Source organism: Erinaceus europaeus, chromosome 11 (assembly GCF_950295315.1).
Source record: "Erinaceus europaeus chromosome 11, mEriEur2.1, whole genome shotgun sequence".
In the NCBI taxonomy this organism is placed as follows: domain Eukaryota; kingdom Metazoa; phylum Chordata; class Mammalia; order Eulipotyphla; family Erinaceidae; genus Erinaceus; species Erinaceus europaeus.
In genome coordinates this window covers 105,010,431-105,028,896 of record NC_080172.1, presented here as the reverse complement: position 1 = coordinate 105,028,896, position 18,466 = coordinate 105,010,431, and the positions used below count along the sequence as shown (strand labels likewise).

The window sequence follows — 18,466 nt, the reverse complement described above, 5'->3', positions numbered from 1 at the left end:
CCCAGCTCCCCATCTACAGGAGGGTCACTTCACAAGCGGTGAAGCAGGTCTGTAGGTGTCTTATCTTTCTCTCCCTCTCTCTGTCTTCCCCTCCTCTCTCCATTTCTCTCTGTCCTATCCAACAACAACAGCAATAATAACAACAATAATACCAACAACAACGATAAACAACAAAATGAGAAAAATGGCCTCCAGGAGCAGTGGATTCGCCGAACCCTAGTGATAACCCTGGAGGCAAAAAATAAATAATAAAGATAAATAAAATCAAATAAGAGCTACACCTATTATTGCTTTCCTTCTTTCTTCGTTCTCTGGGTCCTGATGGAATTGGGCTTCAGAGCCCTCTAATCATCTTCCCCTAACATTTCTCTCCCTCTGGGAGTATTAGACATAATTCTTTTTGGGATGCAGAAGGTAGGAGGTCTGGCACCTATAATTGCTTCTCTGCAGAGAAGCCCTATATTCTAACATGCTTAATTATGCTCTTGGCCTTTTTAACTATATGACTTTCAAAGTCATTTGATCATTTCTTAATTTTTTTTAATGTTATAAAGAATGACTTGGGGGCCATGTGTTGGCGCACCTGGTTAAGTGCTCACATTACCGTGCACAAGGACCCAGGTTTAAGCCTCTGGTTCCCACCTGCAGGGGGAAAGCTTCATGAGTGGTGAAGCAGGTGTCCCTCTGTCTCTGTCCCTGTTTATGCCCCCCACCCCCCTCAATTTCTTTCTGTCTCTATTCAATAATTTAAACACAAATATTTAAATAATTTAAATACAAACATCTAAATATCAAAATAAGTTCGATCCCTGGCAGTACATGTACCAGAGGGATGTCTGGTTCTTTTTCTCCCTCCTTCTACCTTCCTCATCAATCAATAAATAAAATCTTCAAAAAAAATTGACATCCTACTAATGACCTGATACTTGGAAAAGTCACTTTTTTTTTTTTTTGCATATGGCTGTTTGCTCTGGTAGTTTTCATGAAGTTACAGAGATCAGTTAAGACTGCCGTGTAGATTAGCGCCTTTATTTTATGGGTAATGGAGGTTTTCCAAGAAAAGAACAAGCTCAGATGCCTCTAGTTTCTGCTGTGTTTTTCAGTTTTCTTAGAAAACACCTTGACTAGATAATTATAGTTTAGGAATCGGAAGAGGAGGATCCCAAAGCACATGTACAATGTCATTATCATCAAAGAGGCTTTGCTAACTGTGTCAGTATCACTCTTCACTATGTCTTTCATCAACAGCTTAGTATTACGCAGTTTGAATCATAAGATTCCTTTAGTGGATGTGAAGACAAGCATTTCATATGTAAAGACCTAGAAAAGTGTTTGCTACGAGGTGTAGGATATTTTATATAAGATGACTGAATTAATCCTGTCATCCTCTGTACTCTTTTTCCTCATTCCAACTTAATTTTCATATATATCAGCTCAGTATAATTTTTCTCTTCTGTAGAGGTAAGAGGTAGACTGAGGTGAGCATAGAGTCTTTTATTCCAGACGGAGGAATTTGCTATTATAAAGTTGAGCTGTGGGAAACTAGAAAATAATATCTAGAGGTGAGTAGTTAGACTCAAATACAGTCTTCCATTGGAGCTTTTTGTTCTGTGATGATATAATCTGGTCGTATTTCCTCTCATCTGTTGACAGGAGTTATGTCTACTTCAGGCCTTTCAGTTGTAAGTAAAAATTTTGTGAGTCATTAGTTGCCTATGTGAAATTCTCCAAAATTCTCATTCCATGGCACAATGACTGGCTTTTAGTGGGGGTGACGGCTGCTCTATGTACTTGCATTTCTGTGCAAGAATGATAGGTGAAGAACCCCTCCAAGAAATAGACTTTGTTAGGCGGGGGTAGATAGCATAATGGTTATGCAAAGAGACTCTCATGCCTGAGGCTCCAAAGTCCCAGGTTCAATCCCCAGCACCACCATAAGTCAGACCTGAGTAGTACTCTGGTAAAAAAGAAAGAAAGAAAGGAAAGAAGTGTTTAAAAATCCTGAGCTTTGGAGTTATTGCAGGCATGTATAGTCTATACTAGGTAATTAAATTTCTTTTATTTATGGTTTTTGAAAATCAAAACTTATATGATGGGATAGCAAGTGTCGAAGTGGAATAGATTAGGGAGGTAGGACCTAGGTACCCAAAATTTTATATGATGCTGGGAGGGAGAACTAGACTCATCAAGAACTTACAAAATTTGGAAAAATCGAATGTTTAGACTGGTTTGTTCTACTTCTTGTCACTGTGAAAGTTAGTAACTAAAATATTTGTAGAAAATAAATGTTGGTGGCAGGCAGTGGCACACCTAGTTAGGTGCTCATATTAAAGTGCACAGGGACTCAAGTTCAAGCCCCTGGTCCCCAGCTGCAGGGGGAAAGCTTCACAAATGGTGAAGCAGGGCTGTAGGTGTCTCTCTCCCTATTTCCCCATCCCCACTCAATTTCTCTGTGTATCCAATAGCAAATTAAAATGTTAAAAAAAAAGAAAATAAGCATTGGGATGTCAGAAAAAGTCATGATACATTTATGCATACGAAAATATAGAAAACTACATCCTGACTTTTCTGACAACCCAGTCTAGGAGGAAAGCTAGATTTAGGGCTGAAAGATGGTCCATATGACACAAAGTAGCATCTTTGTCCTTCCCTTCCCATCACACAAATTCACATGCAGAGATGCTTACCTGCATGAACTTTTTTTATGAACCTCCCATTATGAAAAGTAATCACCACATGAAACATTACTTTCCTAATAAGGTATTTAAAATGTCAGTCTTTCCTTTTCCCCAGTACTCTGTATTTGCCAGAGAGCATTTCCCCCTCCTGTAGAACTAACATTTTGTTGTGTAGTTAACTGGGCTTGACCATTTCAGGTTAATTTTTTTTTTTCAAAGAGAAAGAAAAAGACAGAAAGTGAAAGAAAGCCTAGCACCAAAGCCTCTTCCAATGACAAAAATACACAAAAGCTTCTTTGAATATGACACCTTTTTCCAATTCTCCAATGCTTCTTTGAATATGGGTCATACATGTGACAAAGGAAGCATCAGCAAAATCTACTCTGTTCCCTGTGAGTAGTGCTTGATACATAATGTCTGTTGAGTTGCCATACTTTTCATGAGCAAAAAGCAAGACCATTTGGTTACAAAGAGCCCCTTACATGTTCCAAGAAGAGATTATCAATCAGATGCAATTTGGTGATCTCAGCCACATTTTACACCCAAGTCTGACCCTATGAGTCTCATCCCATAGCTCTTAAAAATGGTTCTAGTCAAACAGAATTAAGCTTGTGTGTGTGTGTGTGTGTGTGTGTGTGTGTGTGTGTGTGAGTGTGTGTGAGTGTGTGTGATCTTCAATGTGTCAGGTTTAAAGACTGAATTTTGAAAATAGTGCATAAAATAGGAATGAACATGGGATTTAGGGAAGAATCACTGTGTTTTCACTTGTTTGGCGTGACTTTGAGCAAGTTACTTAATCTCAGTCTAAATTGTCTCATATGTAAAAGTGAAAGGCAATGTCCTGGCCATTTTGGGTGCACTATCATAATTACATGCAAAGCGATAAGAAACTGATTAGTACAGCGTAGGCATTGTTTTGTGTTGGCTCAGTTCTTCTGCTCCCTAACTATTTTGTTAAAATTTTATTTAATATTACATATTTTTAGCTTTGCCATTTTTGCCTCTTGATAACATTATTTAATCATATGTGGTAAATCAAAATTTATAGATATGTTCAAGGATAAACACACACACACATATACACACTTTTTTTTCTTCTACTGAGACTGGATTTTGGGGGAAGCTCTGAATTCTTGTTTATTTACACAAAAGTTAACTGGTTTCATTTTGCTATTTTTCATTCTGTCTTCCCCTCCTCTCTCCATTTCTCTCTGTCGTATCCAACAATGACAACATCAATAACAACAACAATAATAACTACAACATCAATAAAAACAACAAGGGCAACAAAAGGGAAAATAAATACATTAAAACTATTTTTTAAAAAGAAATTAAGTTCTTCATCTGGTGACTGGCAGAATATGATAAGAATCAGAACTGACTTCTTGTGGAGTGATCTTTCTACCATATTTTTAATGGAAATAAAAATACTTTCAACTAAACTAAATGCAAAATATGCTGATTGTAGCAGTATAACATTGACATACTTTTCCACATATATTTTACTTTTTTTTGAATAGGTAACCCCTGCAATAGCATACAAAAGGGTGCATACACATAAAATTAAGGACCCCTTCCCCACCCTATTCTACTTCTTTTTCATCCATCAGCAGGCCACCATGAAGGTACATATATTCTGTAATTTTACCCAACACACATTATTTATTTATTTATCCCCTTTTGTTGCCCTTGTTGTTTTATTGTTGTAGTTATTTCTGTTGTTGTTATTGATGTCGTCGTTGGATTGGACAGAGAGAAATGGAGAGAGGAGGGGAAGACAGAAGGGGAGAGAAAGACAGACACCTGTAGCCCTGCTTCACCGCCTGTGAAGCGACTCCCCTGCAGGTGGGGAGCCAGGGGATCCTTACGCCAGTCCTTGCGCTTTGTGCCATGTGCAAACCCGCTGCACTACTGCCCAACTCCCGCAATGCACATTTTTACTTTTTTTTTTTTTTTGCCTCCAGGGTTATTGCTGGGACTCAGTACCAGCACCACAAATCTGCTGCTCCTGGAGGCCATTTTTTTTCCATTGTTGTTGCTCTTGTTGCCTCTGCTGTTGTTGGATAGGACAGAGAGAAATTGAGAGAGGAGGGGAAGACAGAGAGGGGGAGAGAAAGATAAACACTTGCAGACCTGCTTCACTGCTGTGAAGCGACCCCCCCCCCAGACACAGGTGGGGAGCCGGGGGCTTGAACCAGGATCCTTGAATTGGTCCTTGTGCTTCACACTATGTGAGCTTAACCCAGTGCGCTGCCCCCCCGGCCCCTGTATTTTGCCTTTTTTACTTAAAAAAAAGTGAAAATAATATAAGTATTACATGTTTCCTTCTCAGAGTTTCATGATCAACTCTTCTTACTCTCAATTGCCACTAATTAATTGATTTCTAAATTCATGGACAAGCACTTACTGAGAAACATGGCAGGTACTACTCAAGGATCTTGGAGTGGAGGAATGACTGAAGTCAAAGAAAAACTTTTCTTGTTTTTTATTGATGGTATAATAGGTTAACAAGTAAAGGTCTCTGTGATAGAAAAGAAGAAATGAATTTCTTCAGACATGATCAGAGGAAATTTTTTTTGCTTGCTTTGTCTTTCTTTTTTTATTTTTCATTATCTTTATTTATTTATTGGATAGACACAGCCAGAAATCAAGAGGGAAGGGGGTGATAGAGAGGGAGAGAGACAGAAGCGATATCTGCAGCACCAGTTCACCACTCGTGAAGCTTTCCTCCTGCAGGTGGGGATCAGGGGCTTTAACCTGGGTCCTTGTGCACTGCAATATGTACGCTCATCCAGGTGCGCCATCACCCAACCCCTGATTGTTTGCTTTTTCTGACCGCCAGGGTTATCACTGGTGCCAGTACTATGAATTTACTGCTCTTGTCAGCCATTTTTTTTCTATTTTTCTTATTTTTTTAAATTGGGTAAGATAGAAAAATTGAGAAGGGAGATAGACACCTATACACTTACTGGACTGCTCGTGAAGCCTCCTCCCCCCACCTCCTCTGGTAGGGAGCTGGGAGCTTGAACCTGGGTCCTTGTGCCCTTAACCAGTGCCACCTCCCCACTCACTTTTATTTATTTTGATATATTTTATTAGTGATTTAATATTCATTTACAAAACTATAAGATAATAGGGGTCTGGTATAATTCAATATGGTTCCTACCACCAGAGTTCTAAGACACCCTCCCCCATTGGAAGCTGCAGTAGTTCTCCCAAGGTCACTGATATGGGATGACTTTATAACTATGTATATCTGTGTCTCTCTCTCTCTCTATTTTCTCATTTTTTATATGATCCTGCTTTACTTTTTTTCTACGTCAACCCTATACCTAATACTACTACTTCTGAAGGTCTCCTCCCACCCCCTCTTTTCTTTGAGATAAGAGAAACAGTGCTTGGCTTTCTCTGGTGTTTTCCAGATTTCTTTTTCAATGATGGTATAAAAAAAAGATTCCTGGTGACAAACACTTCAGGTCCTGGTGCAATAGGGGTACAGAGTCCTCAAGTTCTCTTCCCCTGTAGTTCCTCACACTTAAGCGTAGGGACCAAAATTCTTTCTGGGTTGTAGAAAGTGGAAGGTCTGGCTTCTGTAATTTCTTCTCTGCTGGACATGGACACTGACAGCTTGATTCATATACCCAGCCTGTTTCTACCTTCCTCTAATGGGGTCGGGGTCTAGAGAGGTTGAGGTTCCAGGAAGCACTGGTGAGGTCATCTGCTCAGGGAATTCACGATAGAATCATAGTAGCCTCTGCAACTTGGTGACTGAAAGGCAGTAAGATTTATAAGACAAAATATTTAATCAACAGGACCCAAAGTGTAGGAATAGAACAGATGAGAATAGGGACCTTAGGGTGGAAGAAAGCTAGGAAGTTAATTTTAGGTATGTTTCTAGGAAGCCATGTCCTAGAAATCTTTGAGCTTGAGAAGTAACGTGGTGTGGTGGGTGGGTGAACTAGAAATATTATCTGGGAAGATGAAGTCAGAGTTGAGAAGAGAACTAGGAAGCAGGATTTGGGCAGAGAGTTGCTGGCAAATTTGAAGATATATAAATGTAACTAGCTATCACCATGATCTGCTCCAGGGCCCGTATCTATATTTAACATAGGTGCCTGTACCATCTGAGTGAGTCCCTGTCAAACTGAGCTCACAGTCCATGGTCACAGCTGGGAACATTCTAGGCTGCACTCACTTGAGAATCAGTCTTCCTTGAGTGGCAGAGTAGGATGATTCAATCTTCCTTCAGAGAGTGAGGCAATCCACACTGTTGCTAGTTCATAGTGGTAGTGTAATAGTGCTGAAGAAACCCATAGAAGGGCTTATGATGAAGTACCTAGTGGAAGTGACCAGTGGTGGCAGAGAGGGGGATCTATTAGAGGTCTAGACCCATATTGTTTATGGGGGAATTGAAGGATTCCCTGTCTAGAGCCCCAGGTGATGTAGTGACATGCTAGTGGCCAAAAAGACCATTATGCAGTGAGCTATCCTCTTGCCTTGTTATCTAGCTTTTGTAGTCCCTTCTTTATCTGATGAGCTTAGACTTTCTCCCAGCTATTGAAGTGTTGAGTGTCACTTGTATCTAAACCAGTATTAGGCTTGTGGGATCTGACCTCAAGTTAGTGAGGAAATAGACCTAGGATTTTAGTGGGATCTTAGTTAACCTTGAGTTTTTCTGTATTTACTTGTCTGATGCTTCTAATAAAGGTTGTCATAGGGAGAACAATTGTCTGTTACTTGATATATATTTTCCAGTTTTCGTTAGATTAGAAAGACAGAGCTGGAGAGGCAGAAAGACAATAGAGTATCAAAGCTTCCTCTAGTATGGTGGGCCATGTACCTGAGTTGTACACAAGAGAAAGCCAGAGTACTATCCAAGTGAGCTATCTTACCTGCTCTGTTTTTTCTTACCTGGTGCATCTCTTTTGTATCCTGACACTTGAATTTCTGCATTAAGAGTCAACATTTGCTTGATAGTTTGGAAAATTGATTCTCATTGGAAATAGCTTTTTTTCTTTAAAAAAAATGGGCAAAACAAAAGCCGTATTCTCATGAAAAATGTTTCTTCTGATCTATTTTCTCCAATTTGTTGAACTGAGAATTTTGTACGTGTTATTTTTACTAGTTTAACCTTTTTATATGAGTTTTTCTTCATTCTCCATCCCCCCCCCCCCTGATCATTGTGTGCTTTAGTTCGCTATTATTCACTTCAGAGTCATGTGGTAATAACAGAAGCTGTGGACTTGAATGTACTCTAGGAGCATGTCAGAGTTTTAGAAATTAATGATGCTTGCTTCCCACCTAGGTCTGGGACACACCTGGGCGGCAGGAAGCCTAGTAGCTTCTCAGGTGATTTTACTTTGCAACTAAACTTAAGAACACATTGAGTAAAAGTATTTCAGAGATTATTGAAACATGCTTTCTGCTTTGGAGAAGTGGGCAGCTATTTTTTTCTTTTTTCTTTTTGACAAATCTCTACTTTAAAGTAAATTGAAATGAGTAGAAATGAGTCCTTACGTTTATTAAAGTACTCAAGTTCTTAAAGCATACCGATTGATTTTAAATCCTTTAAATTCCTGTGTGGGTAGGCTCTGGATAAAAGTTCCTGTTTTGAGCCTTCTATAGAACAGAATTACTTGAGTCATTATTTACGTAGAAATGAAAGCCTGTTACAATTGCTAATTTATTGTCTGTATAGTTAGGCAAACATTGTCCTTAAACTCTTGTTGACTTTGTCACCTGCTTTTACTATACTAAGTAATCTGTTACCATAAGGAGTGCTTTGTTTACTGCAGTAACAAGATGTTGGACAAGGACTTGTGAACTCAGATAGTTACCTCCGGAGGCATCAGGAAACTTTCAGCATGAAATAAAACAGAACCTTATTCTCCCTTTCTTTTCTTCCTTCCTCCCTCCCTCCTTCCCTCCCTCCCCTCCCCTCCCCTCCCCTCCCCTCCCCTTCCCTTCCCTTCCCTTCCTTTCCTTTTCCTTCCCTTCCCTTCCTTCCTTCCTCCCTTTTCTTCCTTCCTCCCTCCCTCCCTCCCATTCCTTCCTTCCTTCCTCCCTCCCTCCCTTTCCTTCCTTCCTTCCTTCCTCCCTCCCTCCCTCCCTCCCTCCTTCCTTCCTTCCTTCCTCCCTCCCTCCCTCCCTCCCTCCTTCCTTCCTTTCTTCCTCCCTCCTTCCCCCCTTGCCTCCCTCCCCCCTCCCCTCCCTCCCTTCCCCTCCCCTCCCTTCCCCTCCCCTCCTTTCCCCTCCCCTCCCCTCCCCTCCCCTCCCCTCCCCTCCCTTCCCCTCCCCTCCCTTCCCCTCCCCTCCCTTCCCCTCCCCTCCCCTCCCCTCCCCTCCCCTCCCCTCCCCTCCCCTCCCCTCCCCTCCCCTCCCCTCCCCTCCCCTCCCCTCCCCTCCCCTCCCCTCCCCTCCCCTCCCCTCCCCTCCCCTCCCCTTCCCTTCCCTTCCCTTCCTCTCCTTTATCCTGAAAATGATCTGTCCTCAAGCCCCAGGTCCCCACATGCAGGGAGGGAAGCTCCACTAATGGTGAAGCAGTGCTGCAAGTGTCACTGTTTCTCCTTTTCTGTCTCAATTTCTGCAAATTAAATCAATCAATCAATCAATCAATCAATCAATAAATAAAATAAAAGCTGCTGGAAGTGATAGATTTGCTTTATAGGTGCCAAACCCCAGCAGTAACCCTGGTGGCAGGGAGAGAAAAAAAAGTGACCTAGTCTATTTGCAGCTTGGAACTGGAAGCTTAGACCAGTTAGGGGTAGTTTACTCTCTTTATGCTGTGAGGTTTGAAGTATTGACAATTCCCAGGATATGCTCACATTCTACATCTCAGTGAATAGATATGTAATGAGATAATTGGGTGCAAATCAATGTTTTCTATGTGTTACCTTGCTTTATTTAACCTATTTTTAGCCTGAGTTTTCATAGCTAGAAAATTAGGAAAATGATACTATTAATAAGTTTCAGGTTTGTTTATGAGGTCAAATATTTTGAATTCTGAATGCAAGAGTTTTGCAATAGCCAGGTTTCTGAGTTTTGATATTATTTTATTCTATAGCACTAGGCAGCTATTCTAGTGAAGATGATACTGAGAAGAAGAGAGTAAGTTCTTCTTTGATAATGAATCTCATTATTCATGTTTGCTTTAGGGGCATGTTTTATGTATCCAGATTTTTGAATTTATGATAAGCCTCTGAATATTCTGATACTAGTCGCATAATTTTATTTATCATGATAGGTTTTACGATTTTTAAATTTTGTTTAGAGATGTTCTACAAGAGCTCAAAGGTCTTTACCATGTAAAGGCAGAAGTTTAAAAGTTGTAGTTGTGACAGTATAATGTAGTTAGGTCTGTGAGTGTCTAGGTTCATACATACGCCGTGAAAATATAAGTGAAGTTTCCTTTAGACCATGTTAAAGTATAGCGAAATTACTTTAGTTCATGCATTCAAAGTGTTTATTGCATTGCTCTGTGTGCCTAAATAATGACTCCTCTCCCTGACTCCCTTTTAAAATCATTTCTGTGTTTTAAAACACAGTCTAAATGTGGTCTGTTTACTGCATTAAACCTTTGCTTTCTCCCAAACACACACCTTAAAAAGGAATCTTTTTTTTTTTTTTCCTTTCTCTGCATTGTTTGACCAAGTGACTTCTACTTTGGTACTTATTTCATTGCTTCCTTTTAAAATCAGTATTTTAGTTGAGTTTTAGGTACTAGGCTCAAGGTTATACAAACTTCTGGTTGAGGGTACTACTTTGGTATCAGAGAAATGATAATTTTAGCCTTTACTTTGCTACTTACTTAATAAGGATATACACAACTATTTATCCTCCTCTGGCTTCTCTTTACTTATTGTAAGGTGGGAATAACAGCTTCTACTGTATAGTTTTGCTGCAAGACTGTGTGCTGTATGTGGGCTAAGATAGTGTTAAATAAATCTTAATGAGTATTGTTATTACCTATGCATAGCATATTGTTGTTAAAAATTTCGGACGGCTCCAGCTGGCGGGGCTAGCTTCACGGGCGGGTAACAGAGACGCAGAGACAACGGCTGGGCAGGGAAGCTGTATTTCTTTATTCAGGAACAACGGATTCATAAACTAAGACAAACTAATCACCAAACAAAACTCTGCTGTCTCTTTGTGGCGGCGTAAGCACTCTCCCTTACTCTCGAACTCTGGAACTCTGGCCTCTCTCTTACTCTGCCACTCTCCAACTCTCCAACTCTGGCACTCAGGAACCCTGGAACTCTGGCGGGGTTCCTAGGGGCGCGGCCAAGCGGGCGGCGAAAACTAACTGGACTGATCCAATTCTCTTGGCGGGGGAGATCTAGAACAACCCAATGTAAAGCATACAACAATTCCCCCTTTTCTTTTTAACTAAATGACTATAGTATCAAGGGTGTGGGGTGAACAGAAACCTATATCGTACAGGCATTTTTATAAAAAGAAAATTTTAACAACAGCATATCATGTACTTTATGTAAATGTGATAAATGGCTTAAATAAAGCCACTTCAATTAGACTGTGTACTTATTAGGGTAGGGAAATGTCTCTTGGCATTTTGCATATGGTTTAATACATCAAAAAATAACTTGTTGGTGGAATATGTTCACTTTTATCTTTACTTATAAGAAGAATATCACTAGCATATATCCATTATTACATGGAACTTGTTTTCTAAATGTTTTCATTTTAAAATCCCTATAGGCACTTTCTCATCTCGTAACTTTACTGTTCTGAAATTTGAGGATTTCACCATGATAATATGATAGGAACTTTCAGCTGTATTCTAGTCGGACTACTGTGGGTCTTCTAGGTTTCTGGAGAGCTTAGTAGCGCAGCACACTCTGCTTACTAATTAGCACGGGAAATCATGCCATCTTTGCCTCAAGAAGGAGGTAAGTGGATTGACTTCAATTTACTACAAAATAATATAGATTACCACTCCCCAATTGTTAAAAATATTTACTTGTTTATTTATTCATTTATCTTCCCTTTTGTTGCCCTTGTTTTTCATTGTTGTTATAGTTATTGTTGTCGTTGTTGTTCTATAGGACAAAGAGAAATGGAGAGAGCAGGGGAAGACAGAGAGGGGGAGAGAAAGACAGACACCTGCAGACCTGCTTCACCGCCTGTGAAGCGACTCCCCTGCAGGTGGGGAGCCGGGGGTTCGAACCGGGATCCTTATGCCGGTCCTTGTGCTTTGCATCACCTGCGCTGTGCTACCACCTGACTCCCCCACTCCCCAATTTTTAAGAATTAAAAACTGACAGAGTATTTTTTTTATATAAAGAAATAGGGCATGGCTTTCTCTTTTTCTTAGTGGCGATAGGTGGCATCTGTTTGTTCCAGCTCATAATTCCTGTAAGGATAGTAATTTTCGGTTGGTTTACCTTTCTTTTAAAGTTATCCAGGGATCTTCTCCCTTGGATCTGGATACAGAATTGTCTTATCAAAGCTCAATGAAAAGGAAAGTCAGAAAGAAGAAAAAGAGAGGAGCCATTACAGCAAATGTTGCTGGGACAAAGTTTGAAATTGGTAGGTATCTTCAGAATCATGACTTTTTTAATAGTAATTGGAAAAACTAGTTTGGTGGGGAAAGCAAATTCCTGATTGGTTAAACAAAGAAAACCGTATTTACATACAAATTCTTTTTTACTTTTTATTTATAAAAAGAAAAAATTGACAAAAGCATAGGATAAGAGGGGTATAGCTCCACACAACTCCCACCATCAGAACTCCCTTTCCCATCCCCTCTTTTGATAGCTTTCCTATTCTTTATCTCTCTGGGAATATGGAACTAAGGTCACTGTGGGATGCAGAAGGTGGAAGGTCTGGCTTCTGTAATTACTTCCCTGCTGAACATAGGTGTTGACAGTTCAATCCATATTTCCAGCCTGTTTCTCTCTTTCCCTAGTGGGGCGGGGCTCCGGGAAAGCAGGGCTCCAGGACACATTGGTGGGGTTGTCTGTCCAGGGAAGTCTGGTTGGCATCATGCTAACATTTGGAACCTGGTGGATGAAAAGAGAGTTAACATACAAAGCCAAACGAGTTGTTGACTAATCATGAAACTAAAGGCTGGAATAGTGCAGATGAAGAGTTGGGGGAGACTTCATTTAGTAGATCGCTAATATGCCTATTTTAGTTATATTCCAAAGGGCCTGTGGCAATACTAGTTCCCCCCCCCCCCCCCCGAGCCTGAAATCTGAAATGCAGGTGGATCCAAGTTATTGTGTGGGGAGATGATGTCATGGCCAGACATCATCAGGGACCAGAAAGCTGGATCAGGGAAGAGAGTAGCTCCCAAATATGAGAAGGTGTATATATATTGTTGACTGTAAACCCCATTGATTTGATCTGATCTGGGGCCCATATTCAGCTTAGAAGCCTATGTGACCTCTGCAATCCTGTAGATCTGAGCTCACATTCTGTGGTCATGAGTAGGAACATTATAAGCTGCCCCAATTTCAGGACCCATTTTCCTCAGGTGGAGTATAGAGTATGTTGTCCAGCCTCCCTTTGGAGGATGGAACATTCTCTACCGTTGTTGATCTAAGTTGAGGGCAAGATTCTATGGGGCCCCACAAAGGGGTCGGTTGTGTTGTTCCTTATAGAGATGACTGGTCACATTGGGGAGAAGGATTTATTCAAGGTCTAGGCCCATCATGTCTGTTTGGGAATCTTTGTACTCCCTGAGTAGGGCCCCAGCTGATGGGGTGGCCTGATAGTGACTAAAGAATCATCATTAAAGTATGCAGTCTTGCCCTTACTCAGCTTTGGAGTCCTTGCTTTGATGAGGTTATCTTTGGAGTGAGTGAGAGAACTATAACAGGAAGTAGGTTAGGAGGGTATCTAAGTCTAAGTAGACACTATTTCATTATGAACTTGATACTGACTCACTGCAGACTATTGTGTGCTTTTGCTTTCAGGTATATATTTTGCCCTAATTTATGGATACATTTGAACATATGCCCTATCTCATGGGACTTGTTCTATATCTAGGCTTTGGGACTTTGTTAGGAAGTGAACCATCTGGAATGGAATTAGAGAATCCTTTGAAAGGAAAGGTCTCACCCAAGTAATGAGGCTGAAGGGTTGACATTCCATGCTTGATGTCTCTGGACACAGTCTGAAGTGAAGCATGCTGAGGTGGTACTCGTTGCATTGATTAGGTTGGGATCGGCAGATGTAATATCATTTGGTATGAATTGAGAGAAGCATACAGGAAAGTGAGCTCCACCCTAGAGATTCCAGGACTGGGGGAAATACAGGCTCTATAGAGGAAGTGGGATGTTCCTGCTGTCTTAGGGTTTAAGAAAGTAATAGATAGTTATTGCTGTAATCATATTATTTGGCAACTGGGTTGACTTTGAAAATCCCTTTGTTATGTTTGCTGTATCATATACAACATCACCATAATTTATGTCCTTTGACATTATTGCAAGTAGCTGGTTGCCACCGGTTGCTTTTGTTCTCCCTGGTGTAAGCTTATAAGTGCATCAACATATCAAAGCCTCAGCCTATGGTCTGCGCATTAAAAAATTTGAGACATTCAATCAATTTTCCCCTCTCATTAATTAGTGATTTATATGACTACAAATTAATAGGAGTGTACATGTGTACACTCCCACCACCAAGAGTGTACATTCCCACCACCAAGAGACTGTGTCCGATCCCATCCTCCCCCCTTAAGTGCAAATTCTATGTTCCTACTTACGTTTTTGTTTTTTTTTTTTGCCTTGACTTGAAAGAGCTTCAGAGACTCTTCGGAAGTTTTAAAAACAAAAATCCAAGCAACAATTTTGTGTATTTTAGAGACTTAATATTCCTCATTTTATTCATTTATTTTTCAAATTTTTTTCTGCTTTACAAGACTATAATAGGGTTATAGTTCCACAGCACACCCCCAACCAAACTTCTTTGTCCTACTGCCCTCACCATAGTTCTCTCAATCACCCTAATTCTCTCAGAATTTTATAGACATGTTGCCTATGTCTGTTTTCCTTTGCAAGTTCACACTTGTCAATTCTTTATATTCTATGTATGAGCAAAACCAGCTGGTCGTTGTCTTTCACCTCCTTACTTCACTAAGCTTCATTACTTCCAGTGCCATTGATTTTGCCCCAAAAGACAAATTACCATCTTTTTAATTTCAGAGTAGGGCTCCAAAAGGTGTATATCCCATAATTTCTTTATCCTGTCATCTGTCAATGGGTTGCTGCTATATTTTGGCTATTGAGAATAATGGTGCTGTATTCTAGACTTGAAAATTTTTTTTTTATTGTTACAACTATGATTGATGTCGTTGCTGGGTAGGACAGAGAGAAATGGAGAGAAGAGGGGAAGATAGAGAGGGGGAGAGAAAAATAGACACCTGCAGACCTGCTTCACTGCCTGTGAGGTGATTCCCCTGTGTGTGTGGGGAAGCCAGGTGCTCAACCAGGATCCTTACGCCGGTCCTTGTGCTTTGCACCACACACGCTTAACCCACTGTACTACCACCTGACTCTTAGACTTGAAATTTTATTGGAAGCCAAATGCCAGTGTGTTAATTGTAATATCAAAATCAGAAAGGAGCATATGAAAATCTCAATTGTTTTCAGACTTTCCTCTGAGGAAAATTGGTTCAATAGGGATATGGGGGGGGGGGGCTTTATCCAATTCTCAACTGTGATTTATGCTTCTCTATTTTATATCCTTTGCCAGTGTAGCTGACTTGGTTTTAACTGCTAAAAATACTTTGAACTGGGAAAGTGCAAAGTATAGAATAAGTCTGATTATTGCAGCTATAGTTACCTTTTCTCTTTTGTACCTTGCCCAAGGTCATAGAAAAGCCATCAAAAACCATTTTCCTAAGTAGAGGTGTTGTCTCAACTCTGCATCAGTTATCACTGTGCTATGAATAATCACTGAACTTCAGCATTGTTGTGTACTTGTTAAATTTCAGAGGACTGAAACTAAGTATTTGGAGTGTAAGCTAATAATAGTTCTCAGTTGCTATTGAATGTAGTACTGAGTCGCTGGGATTTCACTGCCCTGGACAGACTTTTGCAGAGAGACATTAGAGACCGAGACAGAGAAGCTGAAGGAGAGAGGGAGAAAGGGAAAGATAGCCACCATAGCAGAGTGTCCCCTAGTGTGTGGGGGCTGGGCATAAACATGGGTTGCAAGCATGGCAAAGCAGGTACAGTTCCAGGTGAGCTGCCTTGCCAACTTTTTGTCCAGTCATTTGAAGTTACCATTCTGATGGGTCAAAAAATGACAGGACAGCAGAATTTTGTATGATTCAACATATTAAAACATGTTGTAGTATGCTGGCGAGTACTTCCAGGGCTTGTTTTCATTCTCAGACCCTATTCTGACCAATGGACTCCCTTCATGCATCTCATGTACCTTTTCCATGTCAAAGTAATCCCAATTTTTTTAATGGTAATGTGCTTTTTATTTTTTAGTCACTTGGGTTTTTCTCTATGGCTGACAGTGTAAAACAGTATAGTGCTTTGTAAGTTGAAACGCAAAATGAGACGATGCATAAAGAATGGATATTTTTCAAATGAAATACCATGAACTACAATTTTATAGGCCAAGTGTCTCCTTGACAAATACATCTCAGAAATGTGGTAATTTGGGTTAATTTTGACCATTTATTTGCAGTTCGCCTAGTAATAGATGAAATGGGATTTATGAAAACTCCAGATGAGGACGAAACAAGTAATCTTATCTGGTGTGATTCTGCAGTTCAACAAGAGAAGATTGCGGAGCTGCAAAATTACCAGGTGGGGACATAATTACAACCAGTTAATGGTTATTAGGAACATTCAATTTTACTATTCCTCATATGGGGCTCTTAATATGTTGACACACTCAATTTTAGTTCTGACGTACTTGAGTAGTCTCCTGCTTGAGGGTCCAGTCCTTTATCCACTGTGATATCTCCTGGGTTTAAGCCACCTGTTTTGTTGCTTTTAAGTTGTTCAGACTCTGTATGCAGCTTACACCCTTTCAAATTTAAAAACGATTTTTAATATTTTATTTCTTTATTGGATCAAGACAGAAATAGAGAGGGAAAGGGAGATAAAAGGGAAGAGAGAGAGAGACACCTGCAGCACTGCTCCACCCCTTGTGAGGCTTACCCCCTGCAGATGCATGCTGGGACTGGAACCTAAGTACTTGAGTTTATCACCTATACCAGGTGTGCCATTGCCTATCCCCTAACTTAATTTTTAAAAATATTTTAAATTTATTTTATTTGTTATTGGCTAGAGACAGAGACAAATTGAGAGGGGGAGGAGATGATAGATATGGAGAGACAGAGACCTGCAGCCCTGCTTCACCACTCATGAAGCTTTCTCCTTGCAGGTGGGGACCAGGGGCTTGAACCTATGACCTTGTACATTGTAATATGTACACTTAACAGGTGTGCCACTTCTTAGCCTCCCCTACTTATTTTTTGATATACCTTTGTTTCTTTATTGGGGAGTTAAAGGACTGTATGTAGTCTATTTGTGGGTAAGATTCCTCATCTCCCTTTGATAGGAGTCTGCAAAACACACTTAGCCTCTAGTTTAAGGACTTTCCCACACTCAGGCACTAGGCATGGATCCTCCTCCACCTCCATCCCTCCCCCTCCTCCCAGAGTCCATTGCCTTGGCGCAGTGCAGCAAACCCAGTCCAAGTTTTACTTTGTGTTTTTTCTTTAGCTTCCTTCCTTCTCTCTTATTTTAAATTTTAAAAAAAATTGTCTTTATTTATTGCATAGTGACAGCCAGAAATTGAGAGGGAAGGGGGAGAGAGAAAGGAAGGGAGAGACCTGCAGCCCTGCTTCACCACTTGTGAAGCCTTCCCCCTGAAGGTGGGGACAGGGGTCTCGAACCCAGGTCCTTGAGCTTTTAACCTGTGTGCTCTACCAGGTGTGCCACCACCCGGCCTCACTTCCTTCCATATCTAAAGAAGAACTGGAATAAGAAAACTCTTATCTGAATGGCATTTTTTTTTTTACCATTATGCTGAAAGATCAGTTATGTGAAATAGATTGTGTAGAGAGACCGGAATATGAACGTGACCTTGTAATGTCAACTATATATGATGGTGGCATTATTTTATTTCTAAGTAGATTTCATGCAGGCCAAAAGGGACAAATTTAAAAAAAAAGGATACCAGGACATTGATATCTTAATACAGTTTTTCAGCTGTTAGTGCAAAAGGATAATGCAAAACTCGCTACAGGAAAAAAATGAACTTTAGCTGTTAAGGTTTGTACAATAACTATTAGTGTGAGTATAGTCTACCTAGAGTATCAGATTAATTTGAACTCTGAGTTACCTGTTAGCCACAGGCTATTATAGCTAGTATATGCATATAAACACCATTTCTAAATTCTTTGAAATTTTGTGTTCTGGGGGCAGACAGTAAGTAGCACAGCAGGTTAAGTGCACATGGCGCAAAGTGCAAGGACCGGCCCACTGATCCCGGTTCTAGCTCCTGACTCCCCACCTGTAGCATGTTTGCTTCACAAGCAGTGAAGCGGATCTGCAGGTGTCTGTCTTTCTCTCCCCCCCTTCTGTCTTCTGCTCCCTCCTCTCTCAATTTCTGTCCTGCTCAACAGCAGCAGCAGCAATAACAATAACAACAAAGGCAACAAAATGGGAAAAATGGCCTCCTCCAGTAGCTGTGGATTTGTTAGTGCAGGCAATGAGCCCCAGCAATAACCCTGGAGGCAAAAAAAAATGTGTTTTAATTGCCGTAGGCCTTTTTATTCCACAAGTTCACTGTAGGCTATT

The 18,466-nt window shown here is 40.5% G+C and overlaps 1 protein-coding gene across 8 annotated transcripts in view; it reads left to right on the top strand.

Moving 5' to 3' along the window:
* Positions 1-18,466, top strand: part of TTLL7 (tubulin tyrosine ligase like 7) — a 160,559-nt gene that overhangs the window by 36,739 nt on the left and 105,354 nt on the right. For 4 of the 8 annotated variants that reach the window (XR_009552641.1, XM_060202244.1, XM_060202246.1 and 1 more), the window contains 3 exons: positions 11,394-11,584; positions 12,093-12,224; positions 16,341-16,462. The exons of 1 other annotated variant lie outside the window; for it this stretch is intronic. Coding sequence is in view for 6 of the 7 variants with exons in the window: in XM_060202244.1 (XP_060058227.1) it covers positions 11,560-11,584; positions 12,093-12,224; positions 16,341-16,462 (279 nt within the window). In the remaining variant the exon portion in view is untranslated. The remainder of the gene's footprint in view (positions 1-11,393; positions 11,585-12,092; positions 12,225-16,340; positions 16,463-18,466) is intronic. 3 more of the 8 variants (XM_060202248.1, XM_060202247.1, XM_060202245.1) reach the window with 2 other exon arrangements.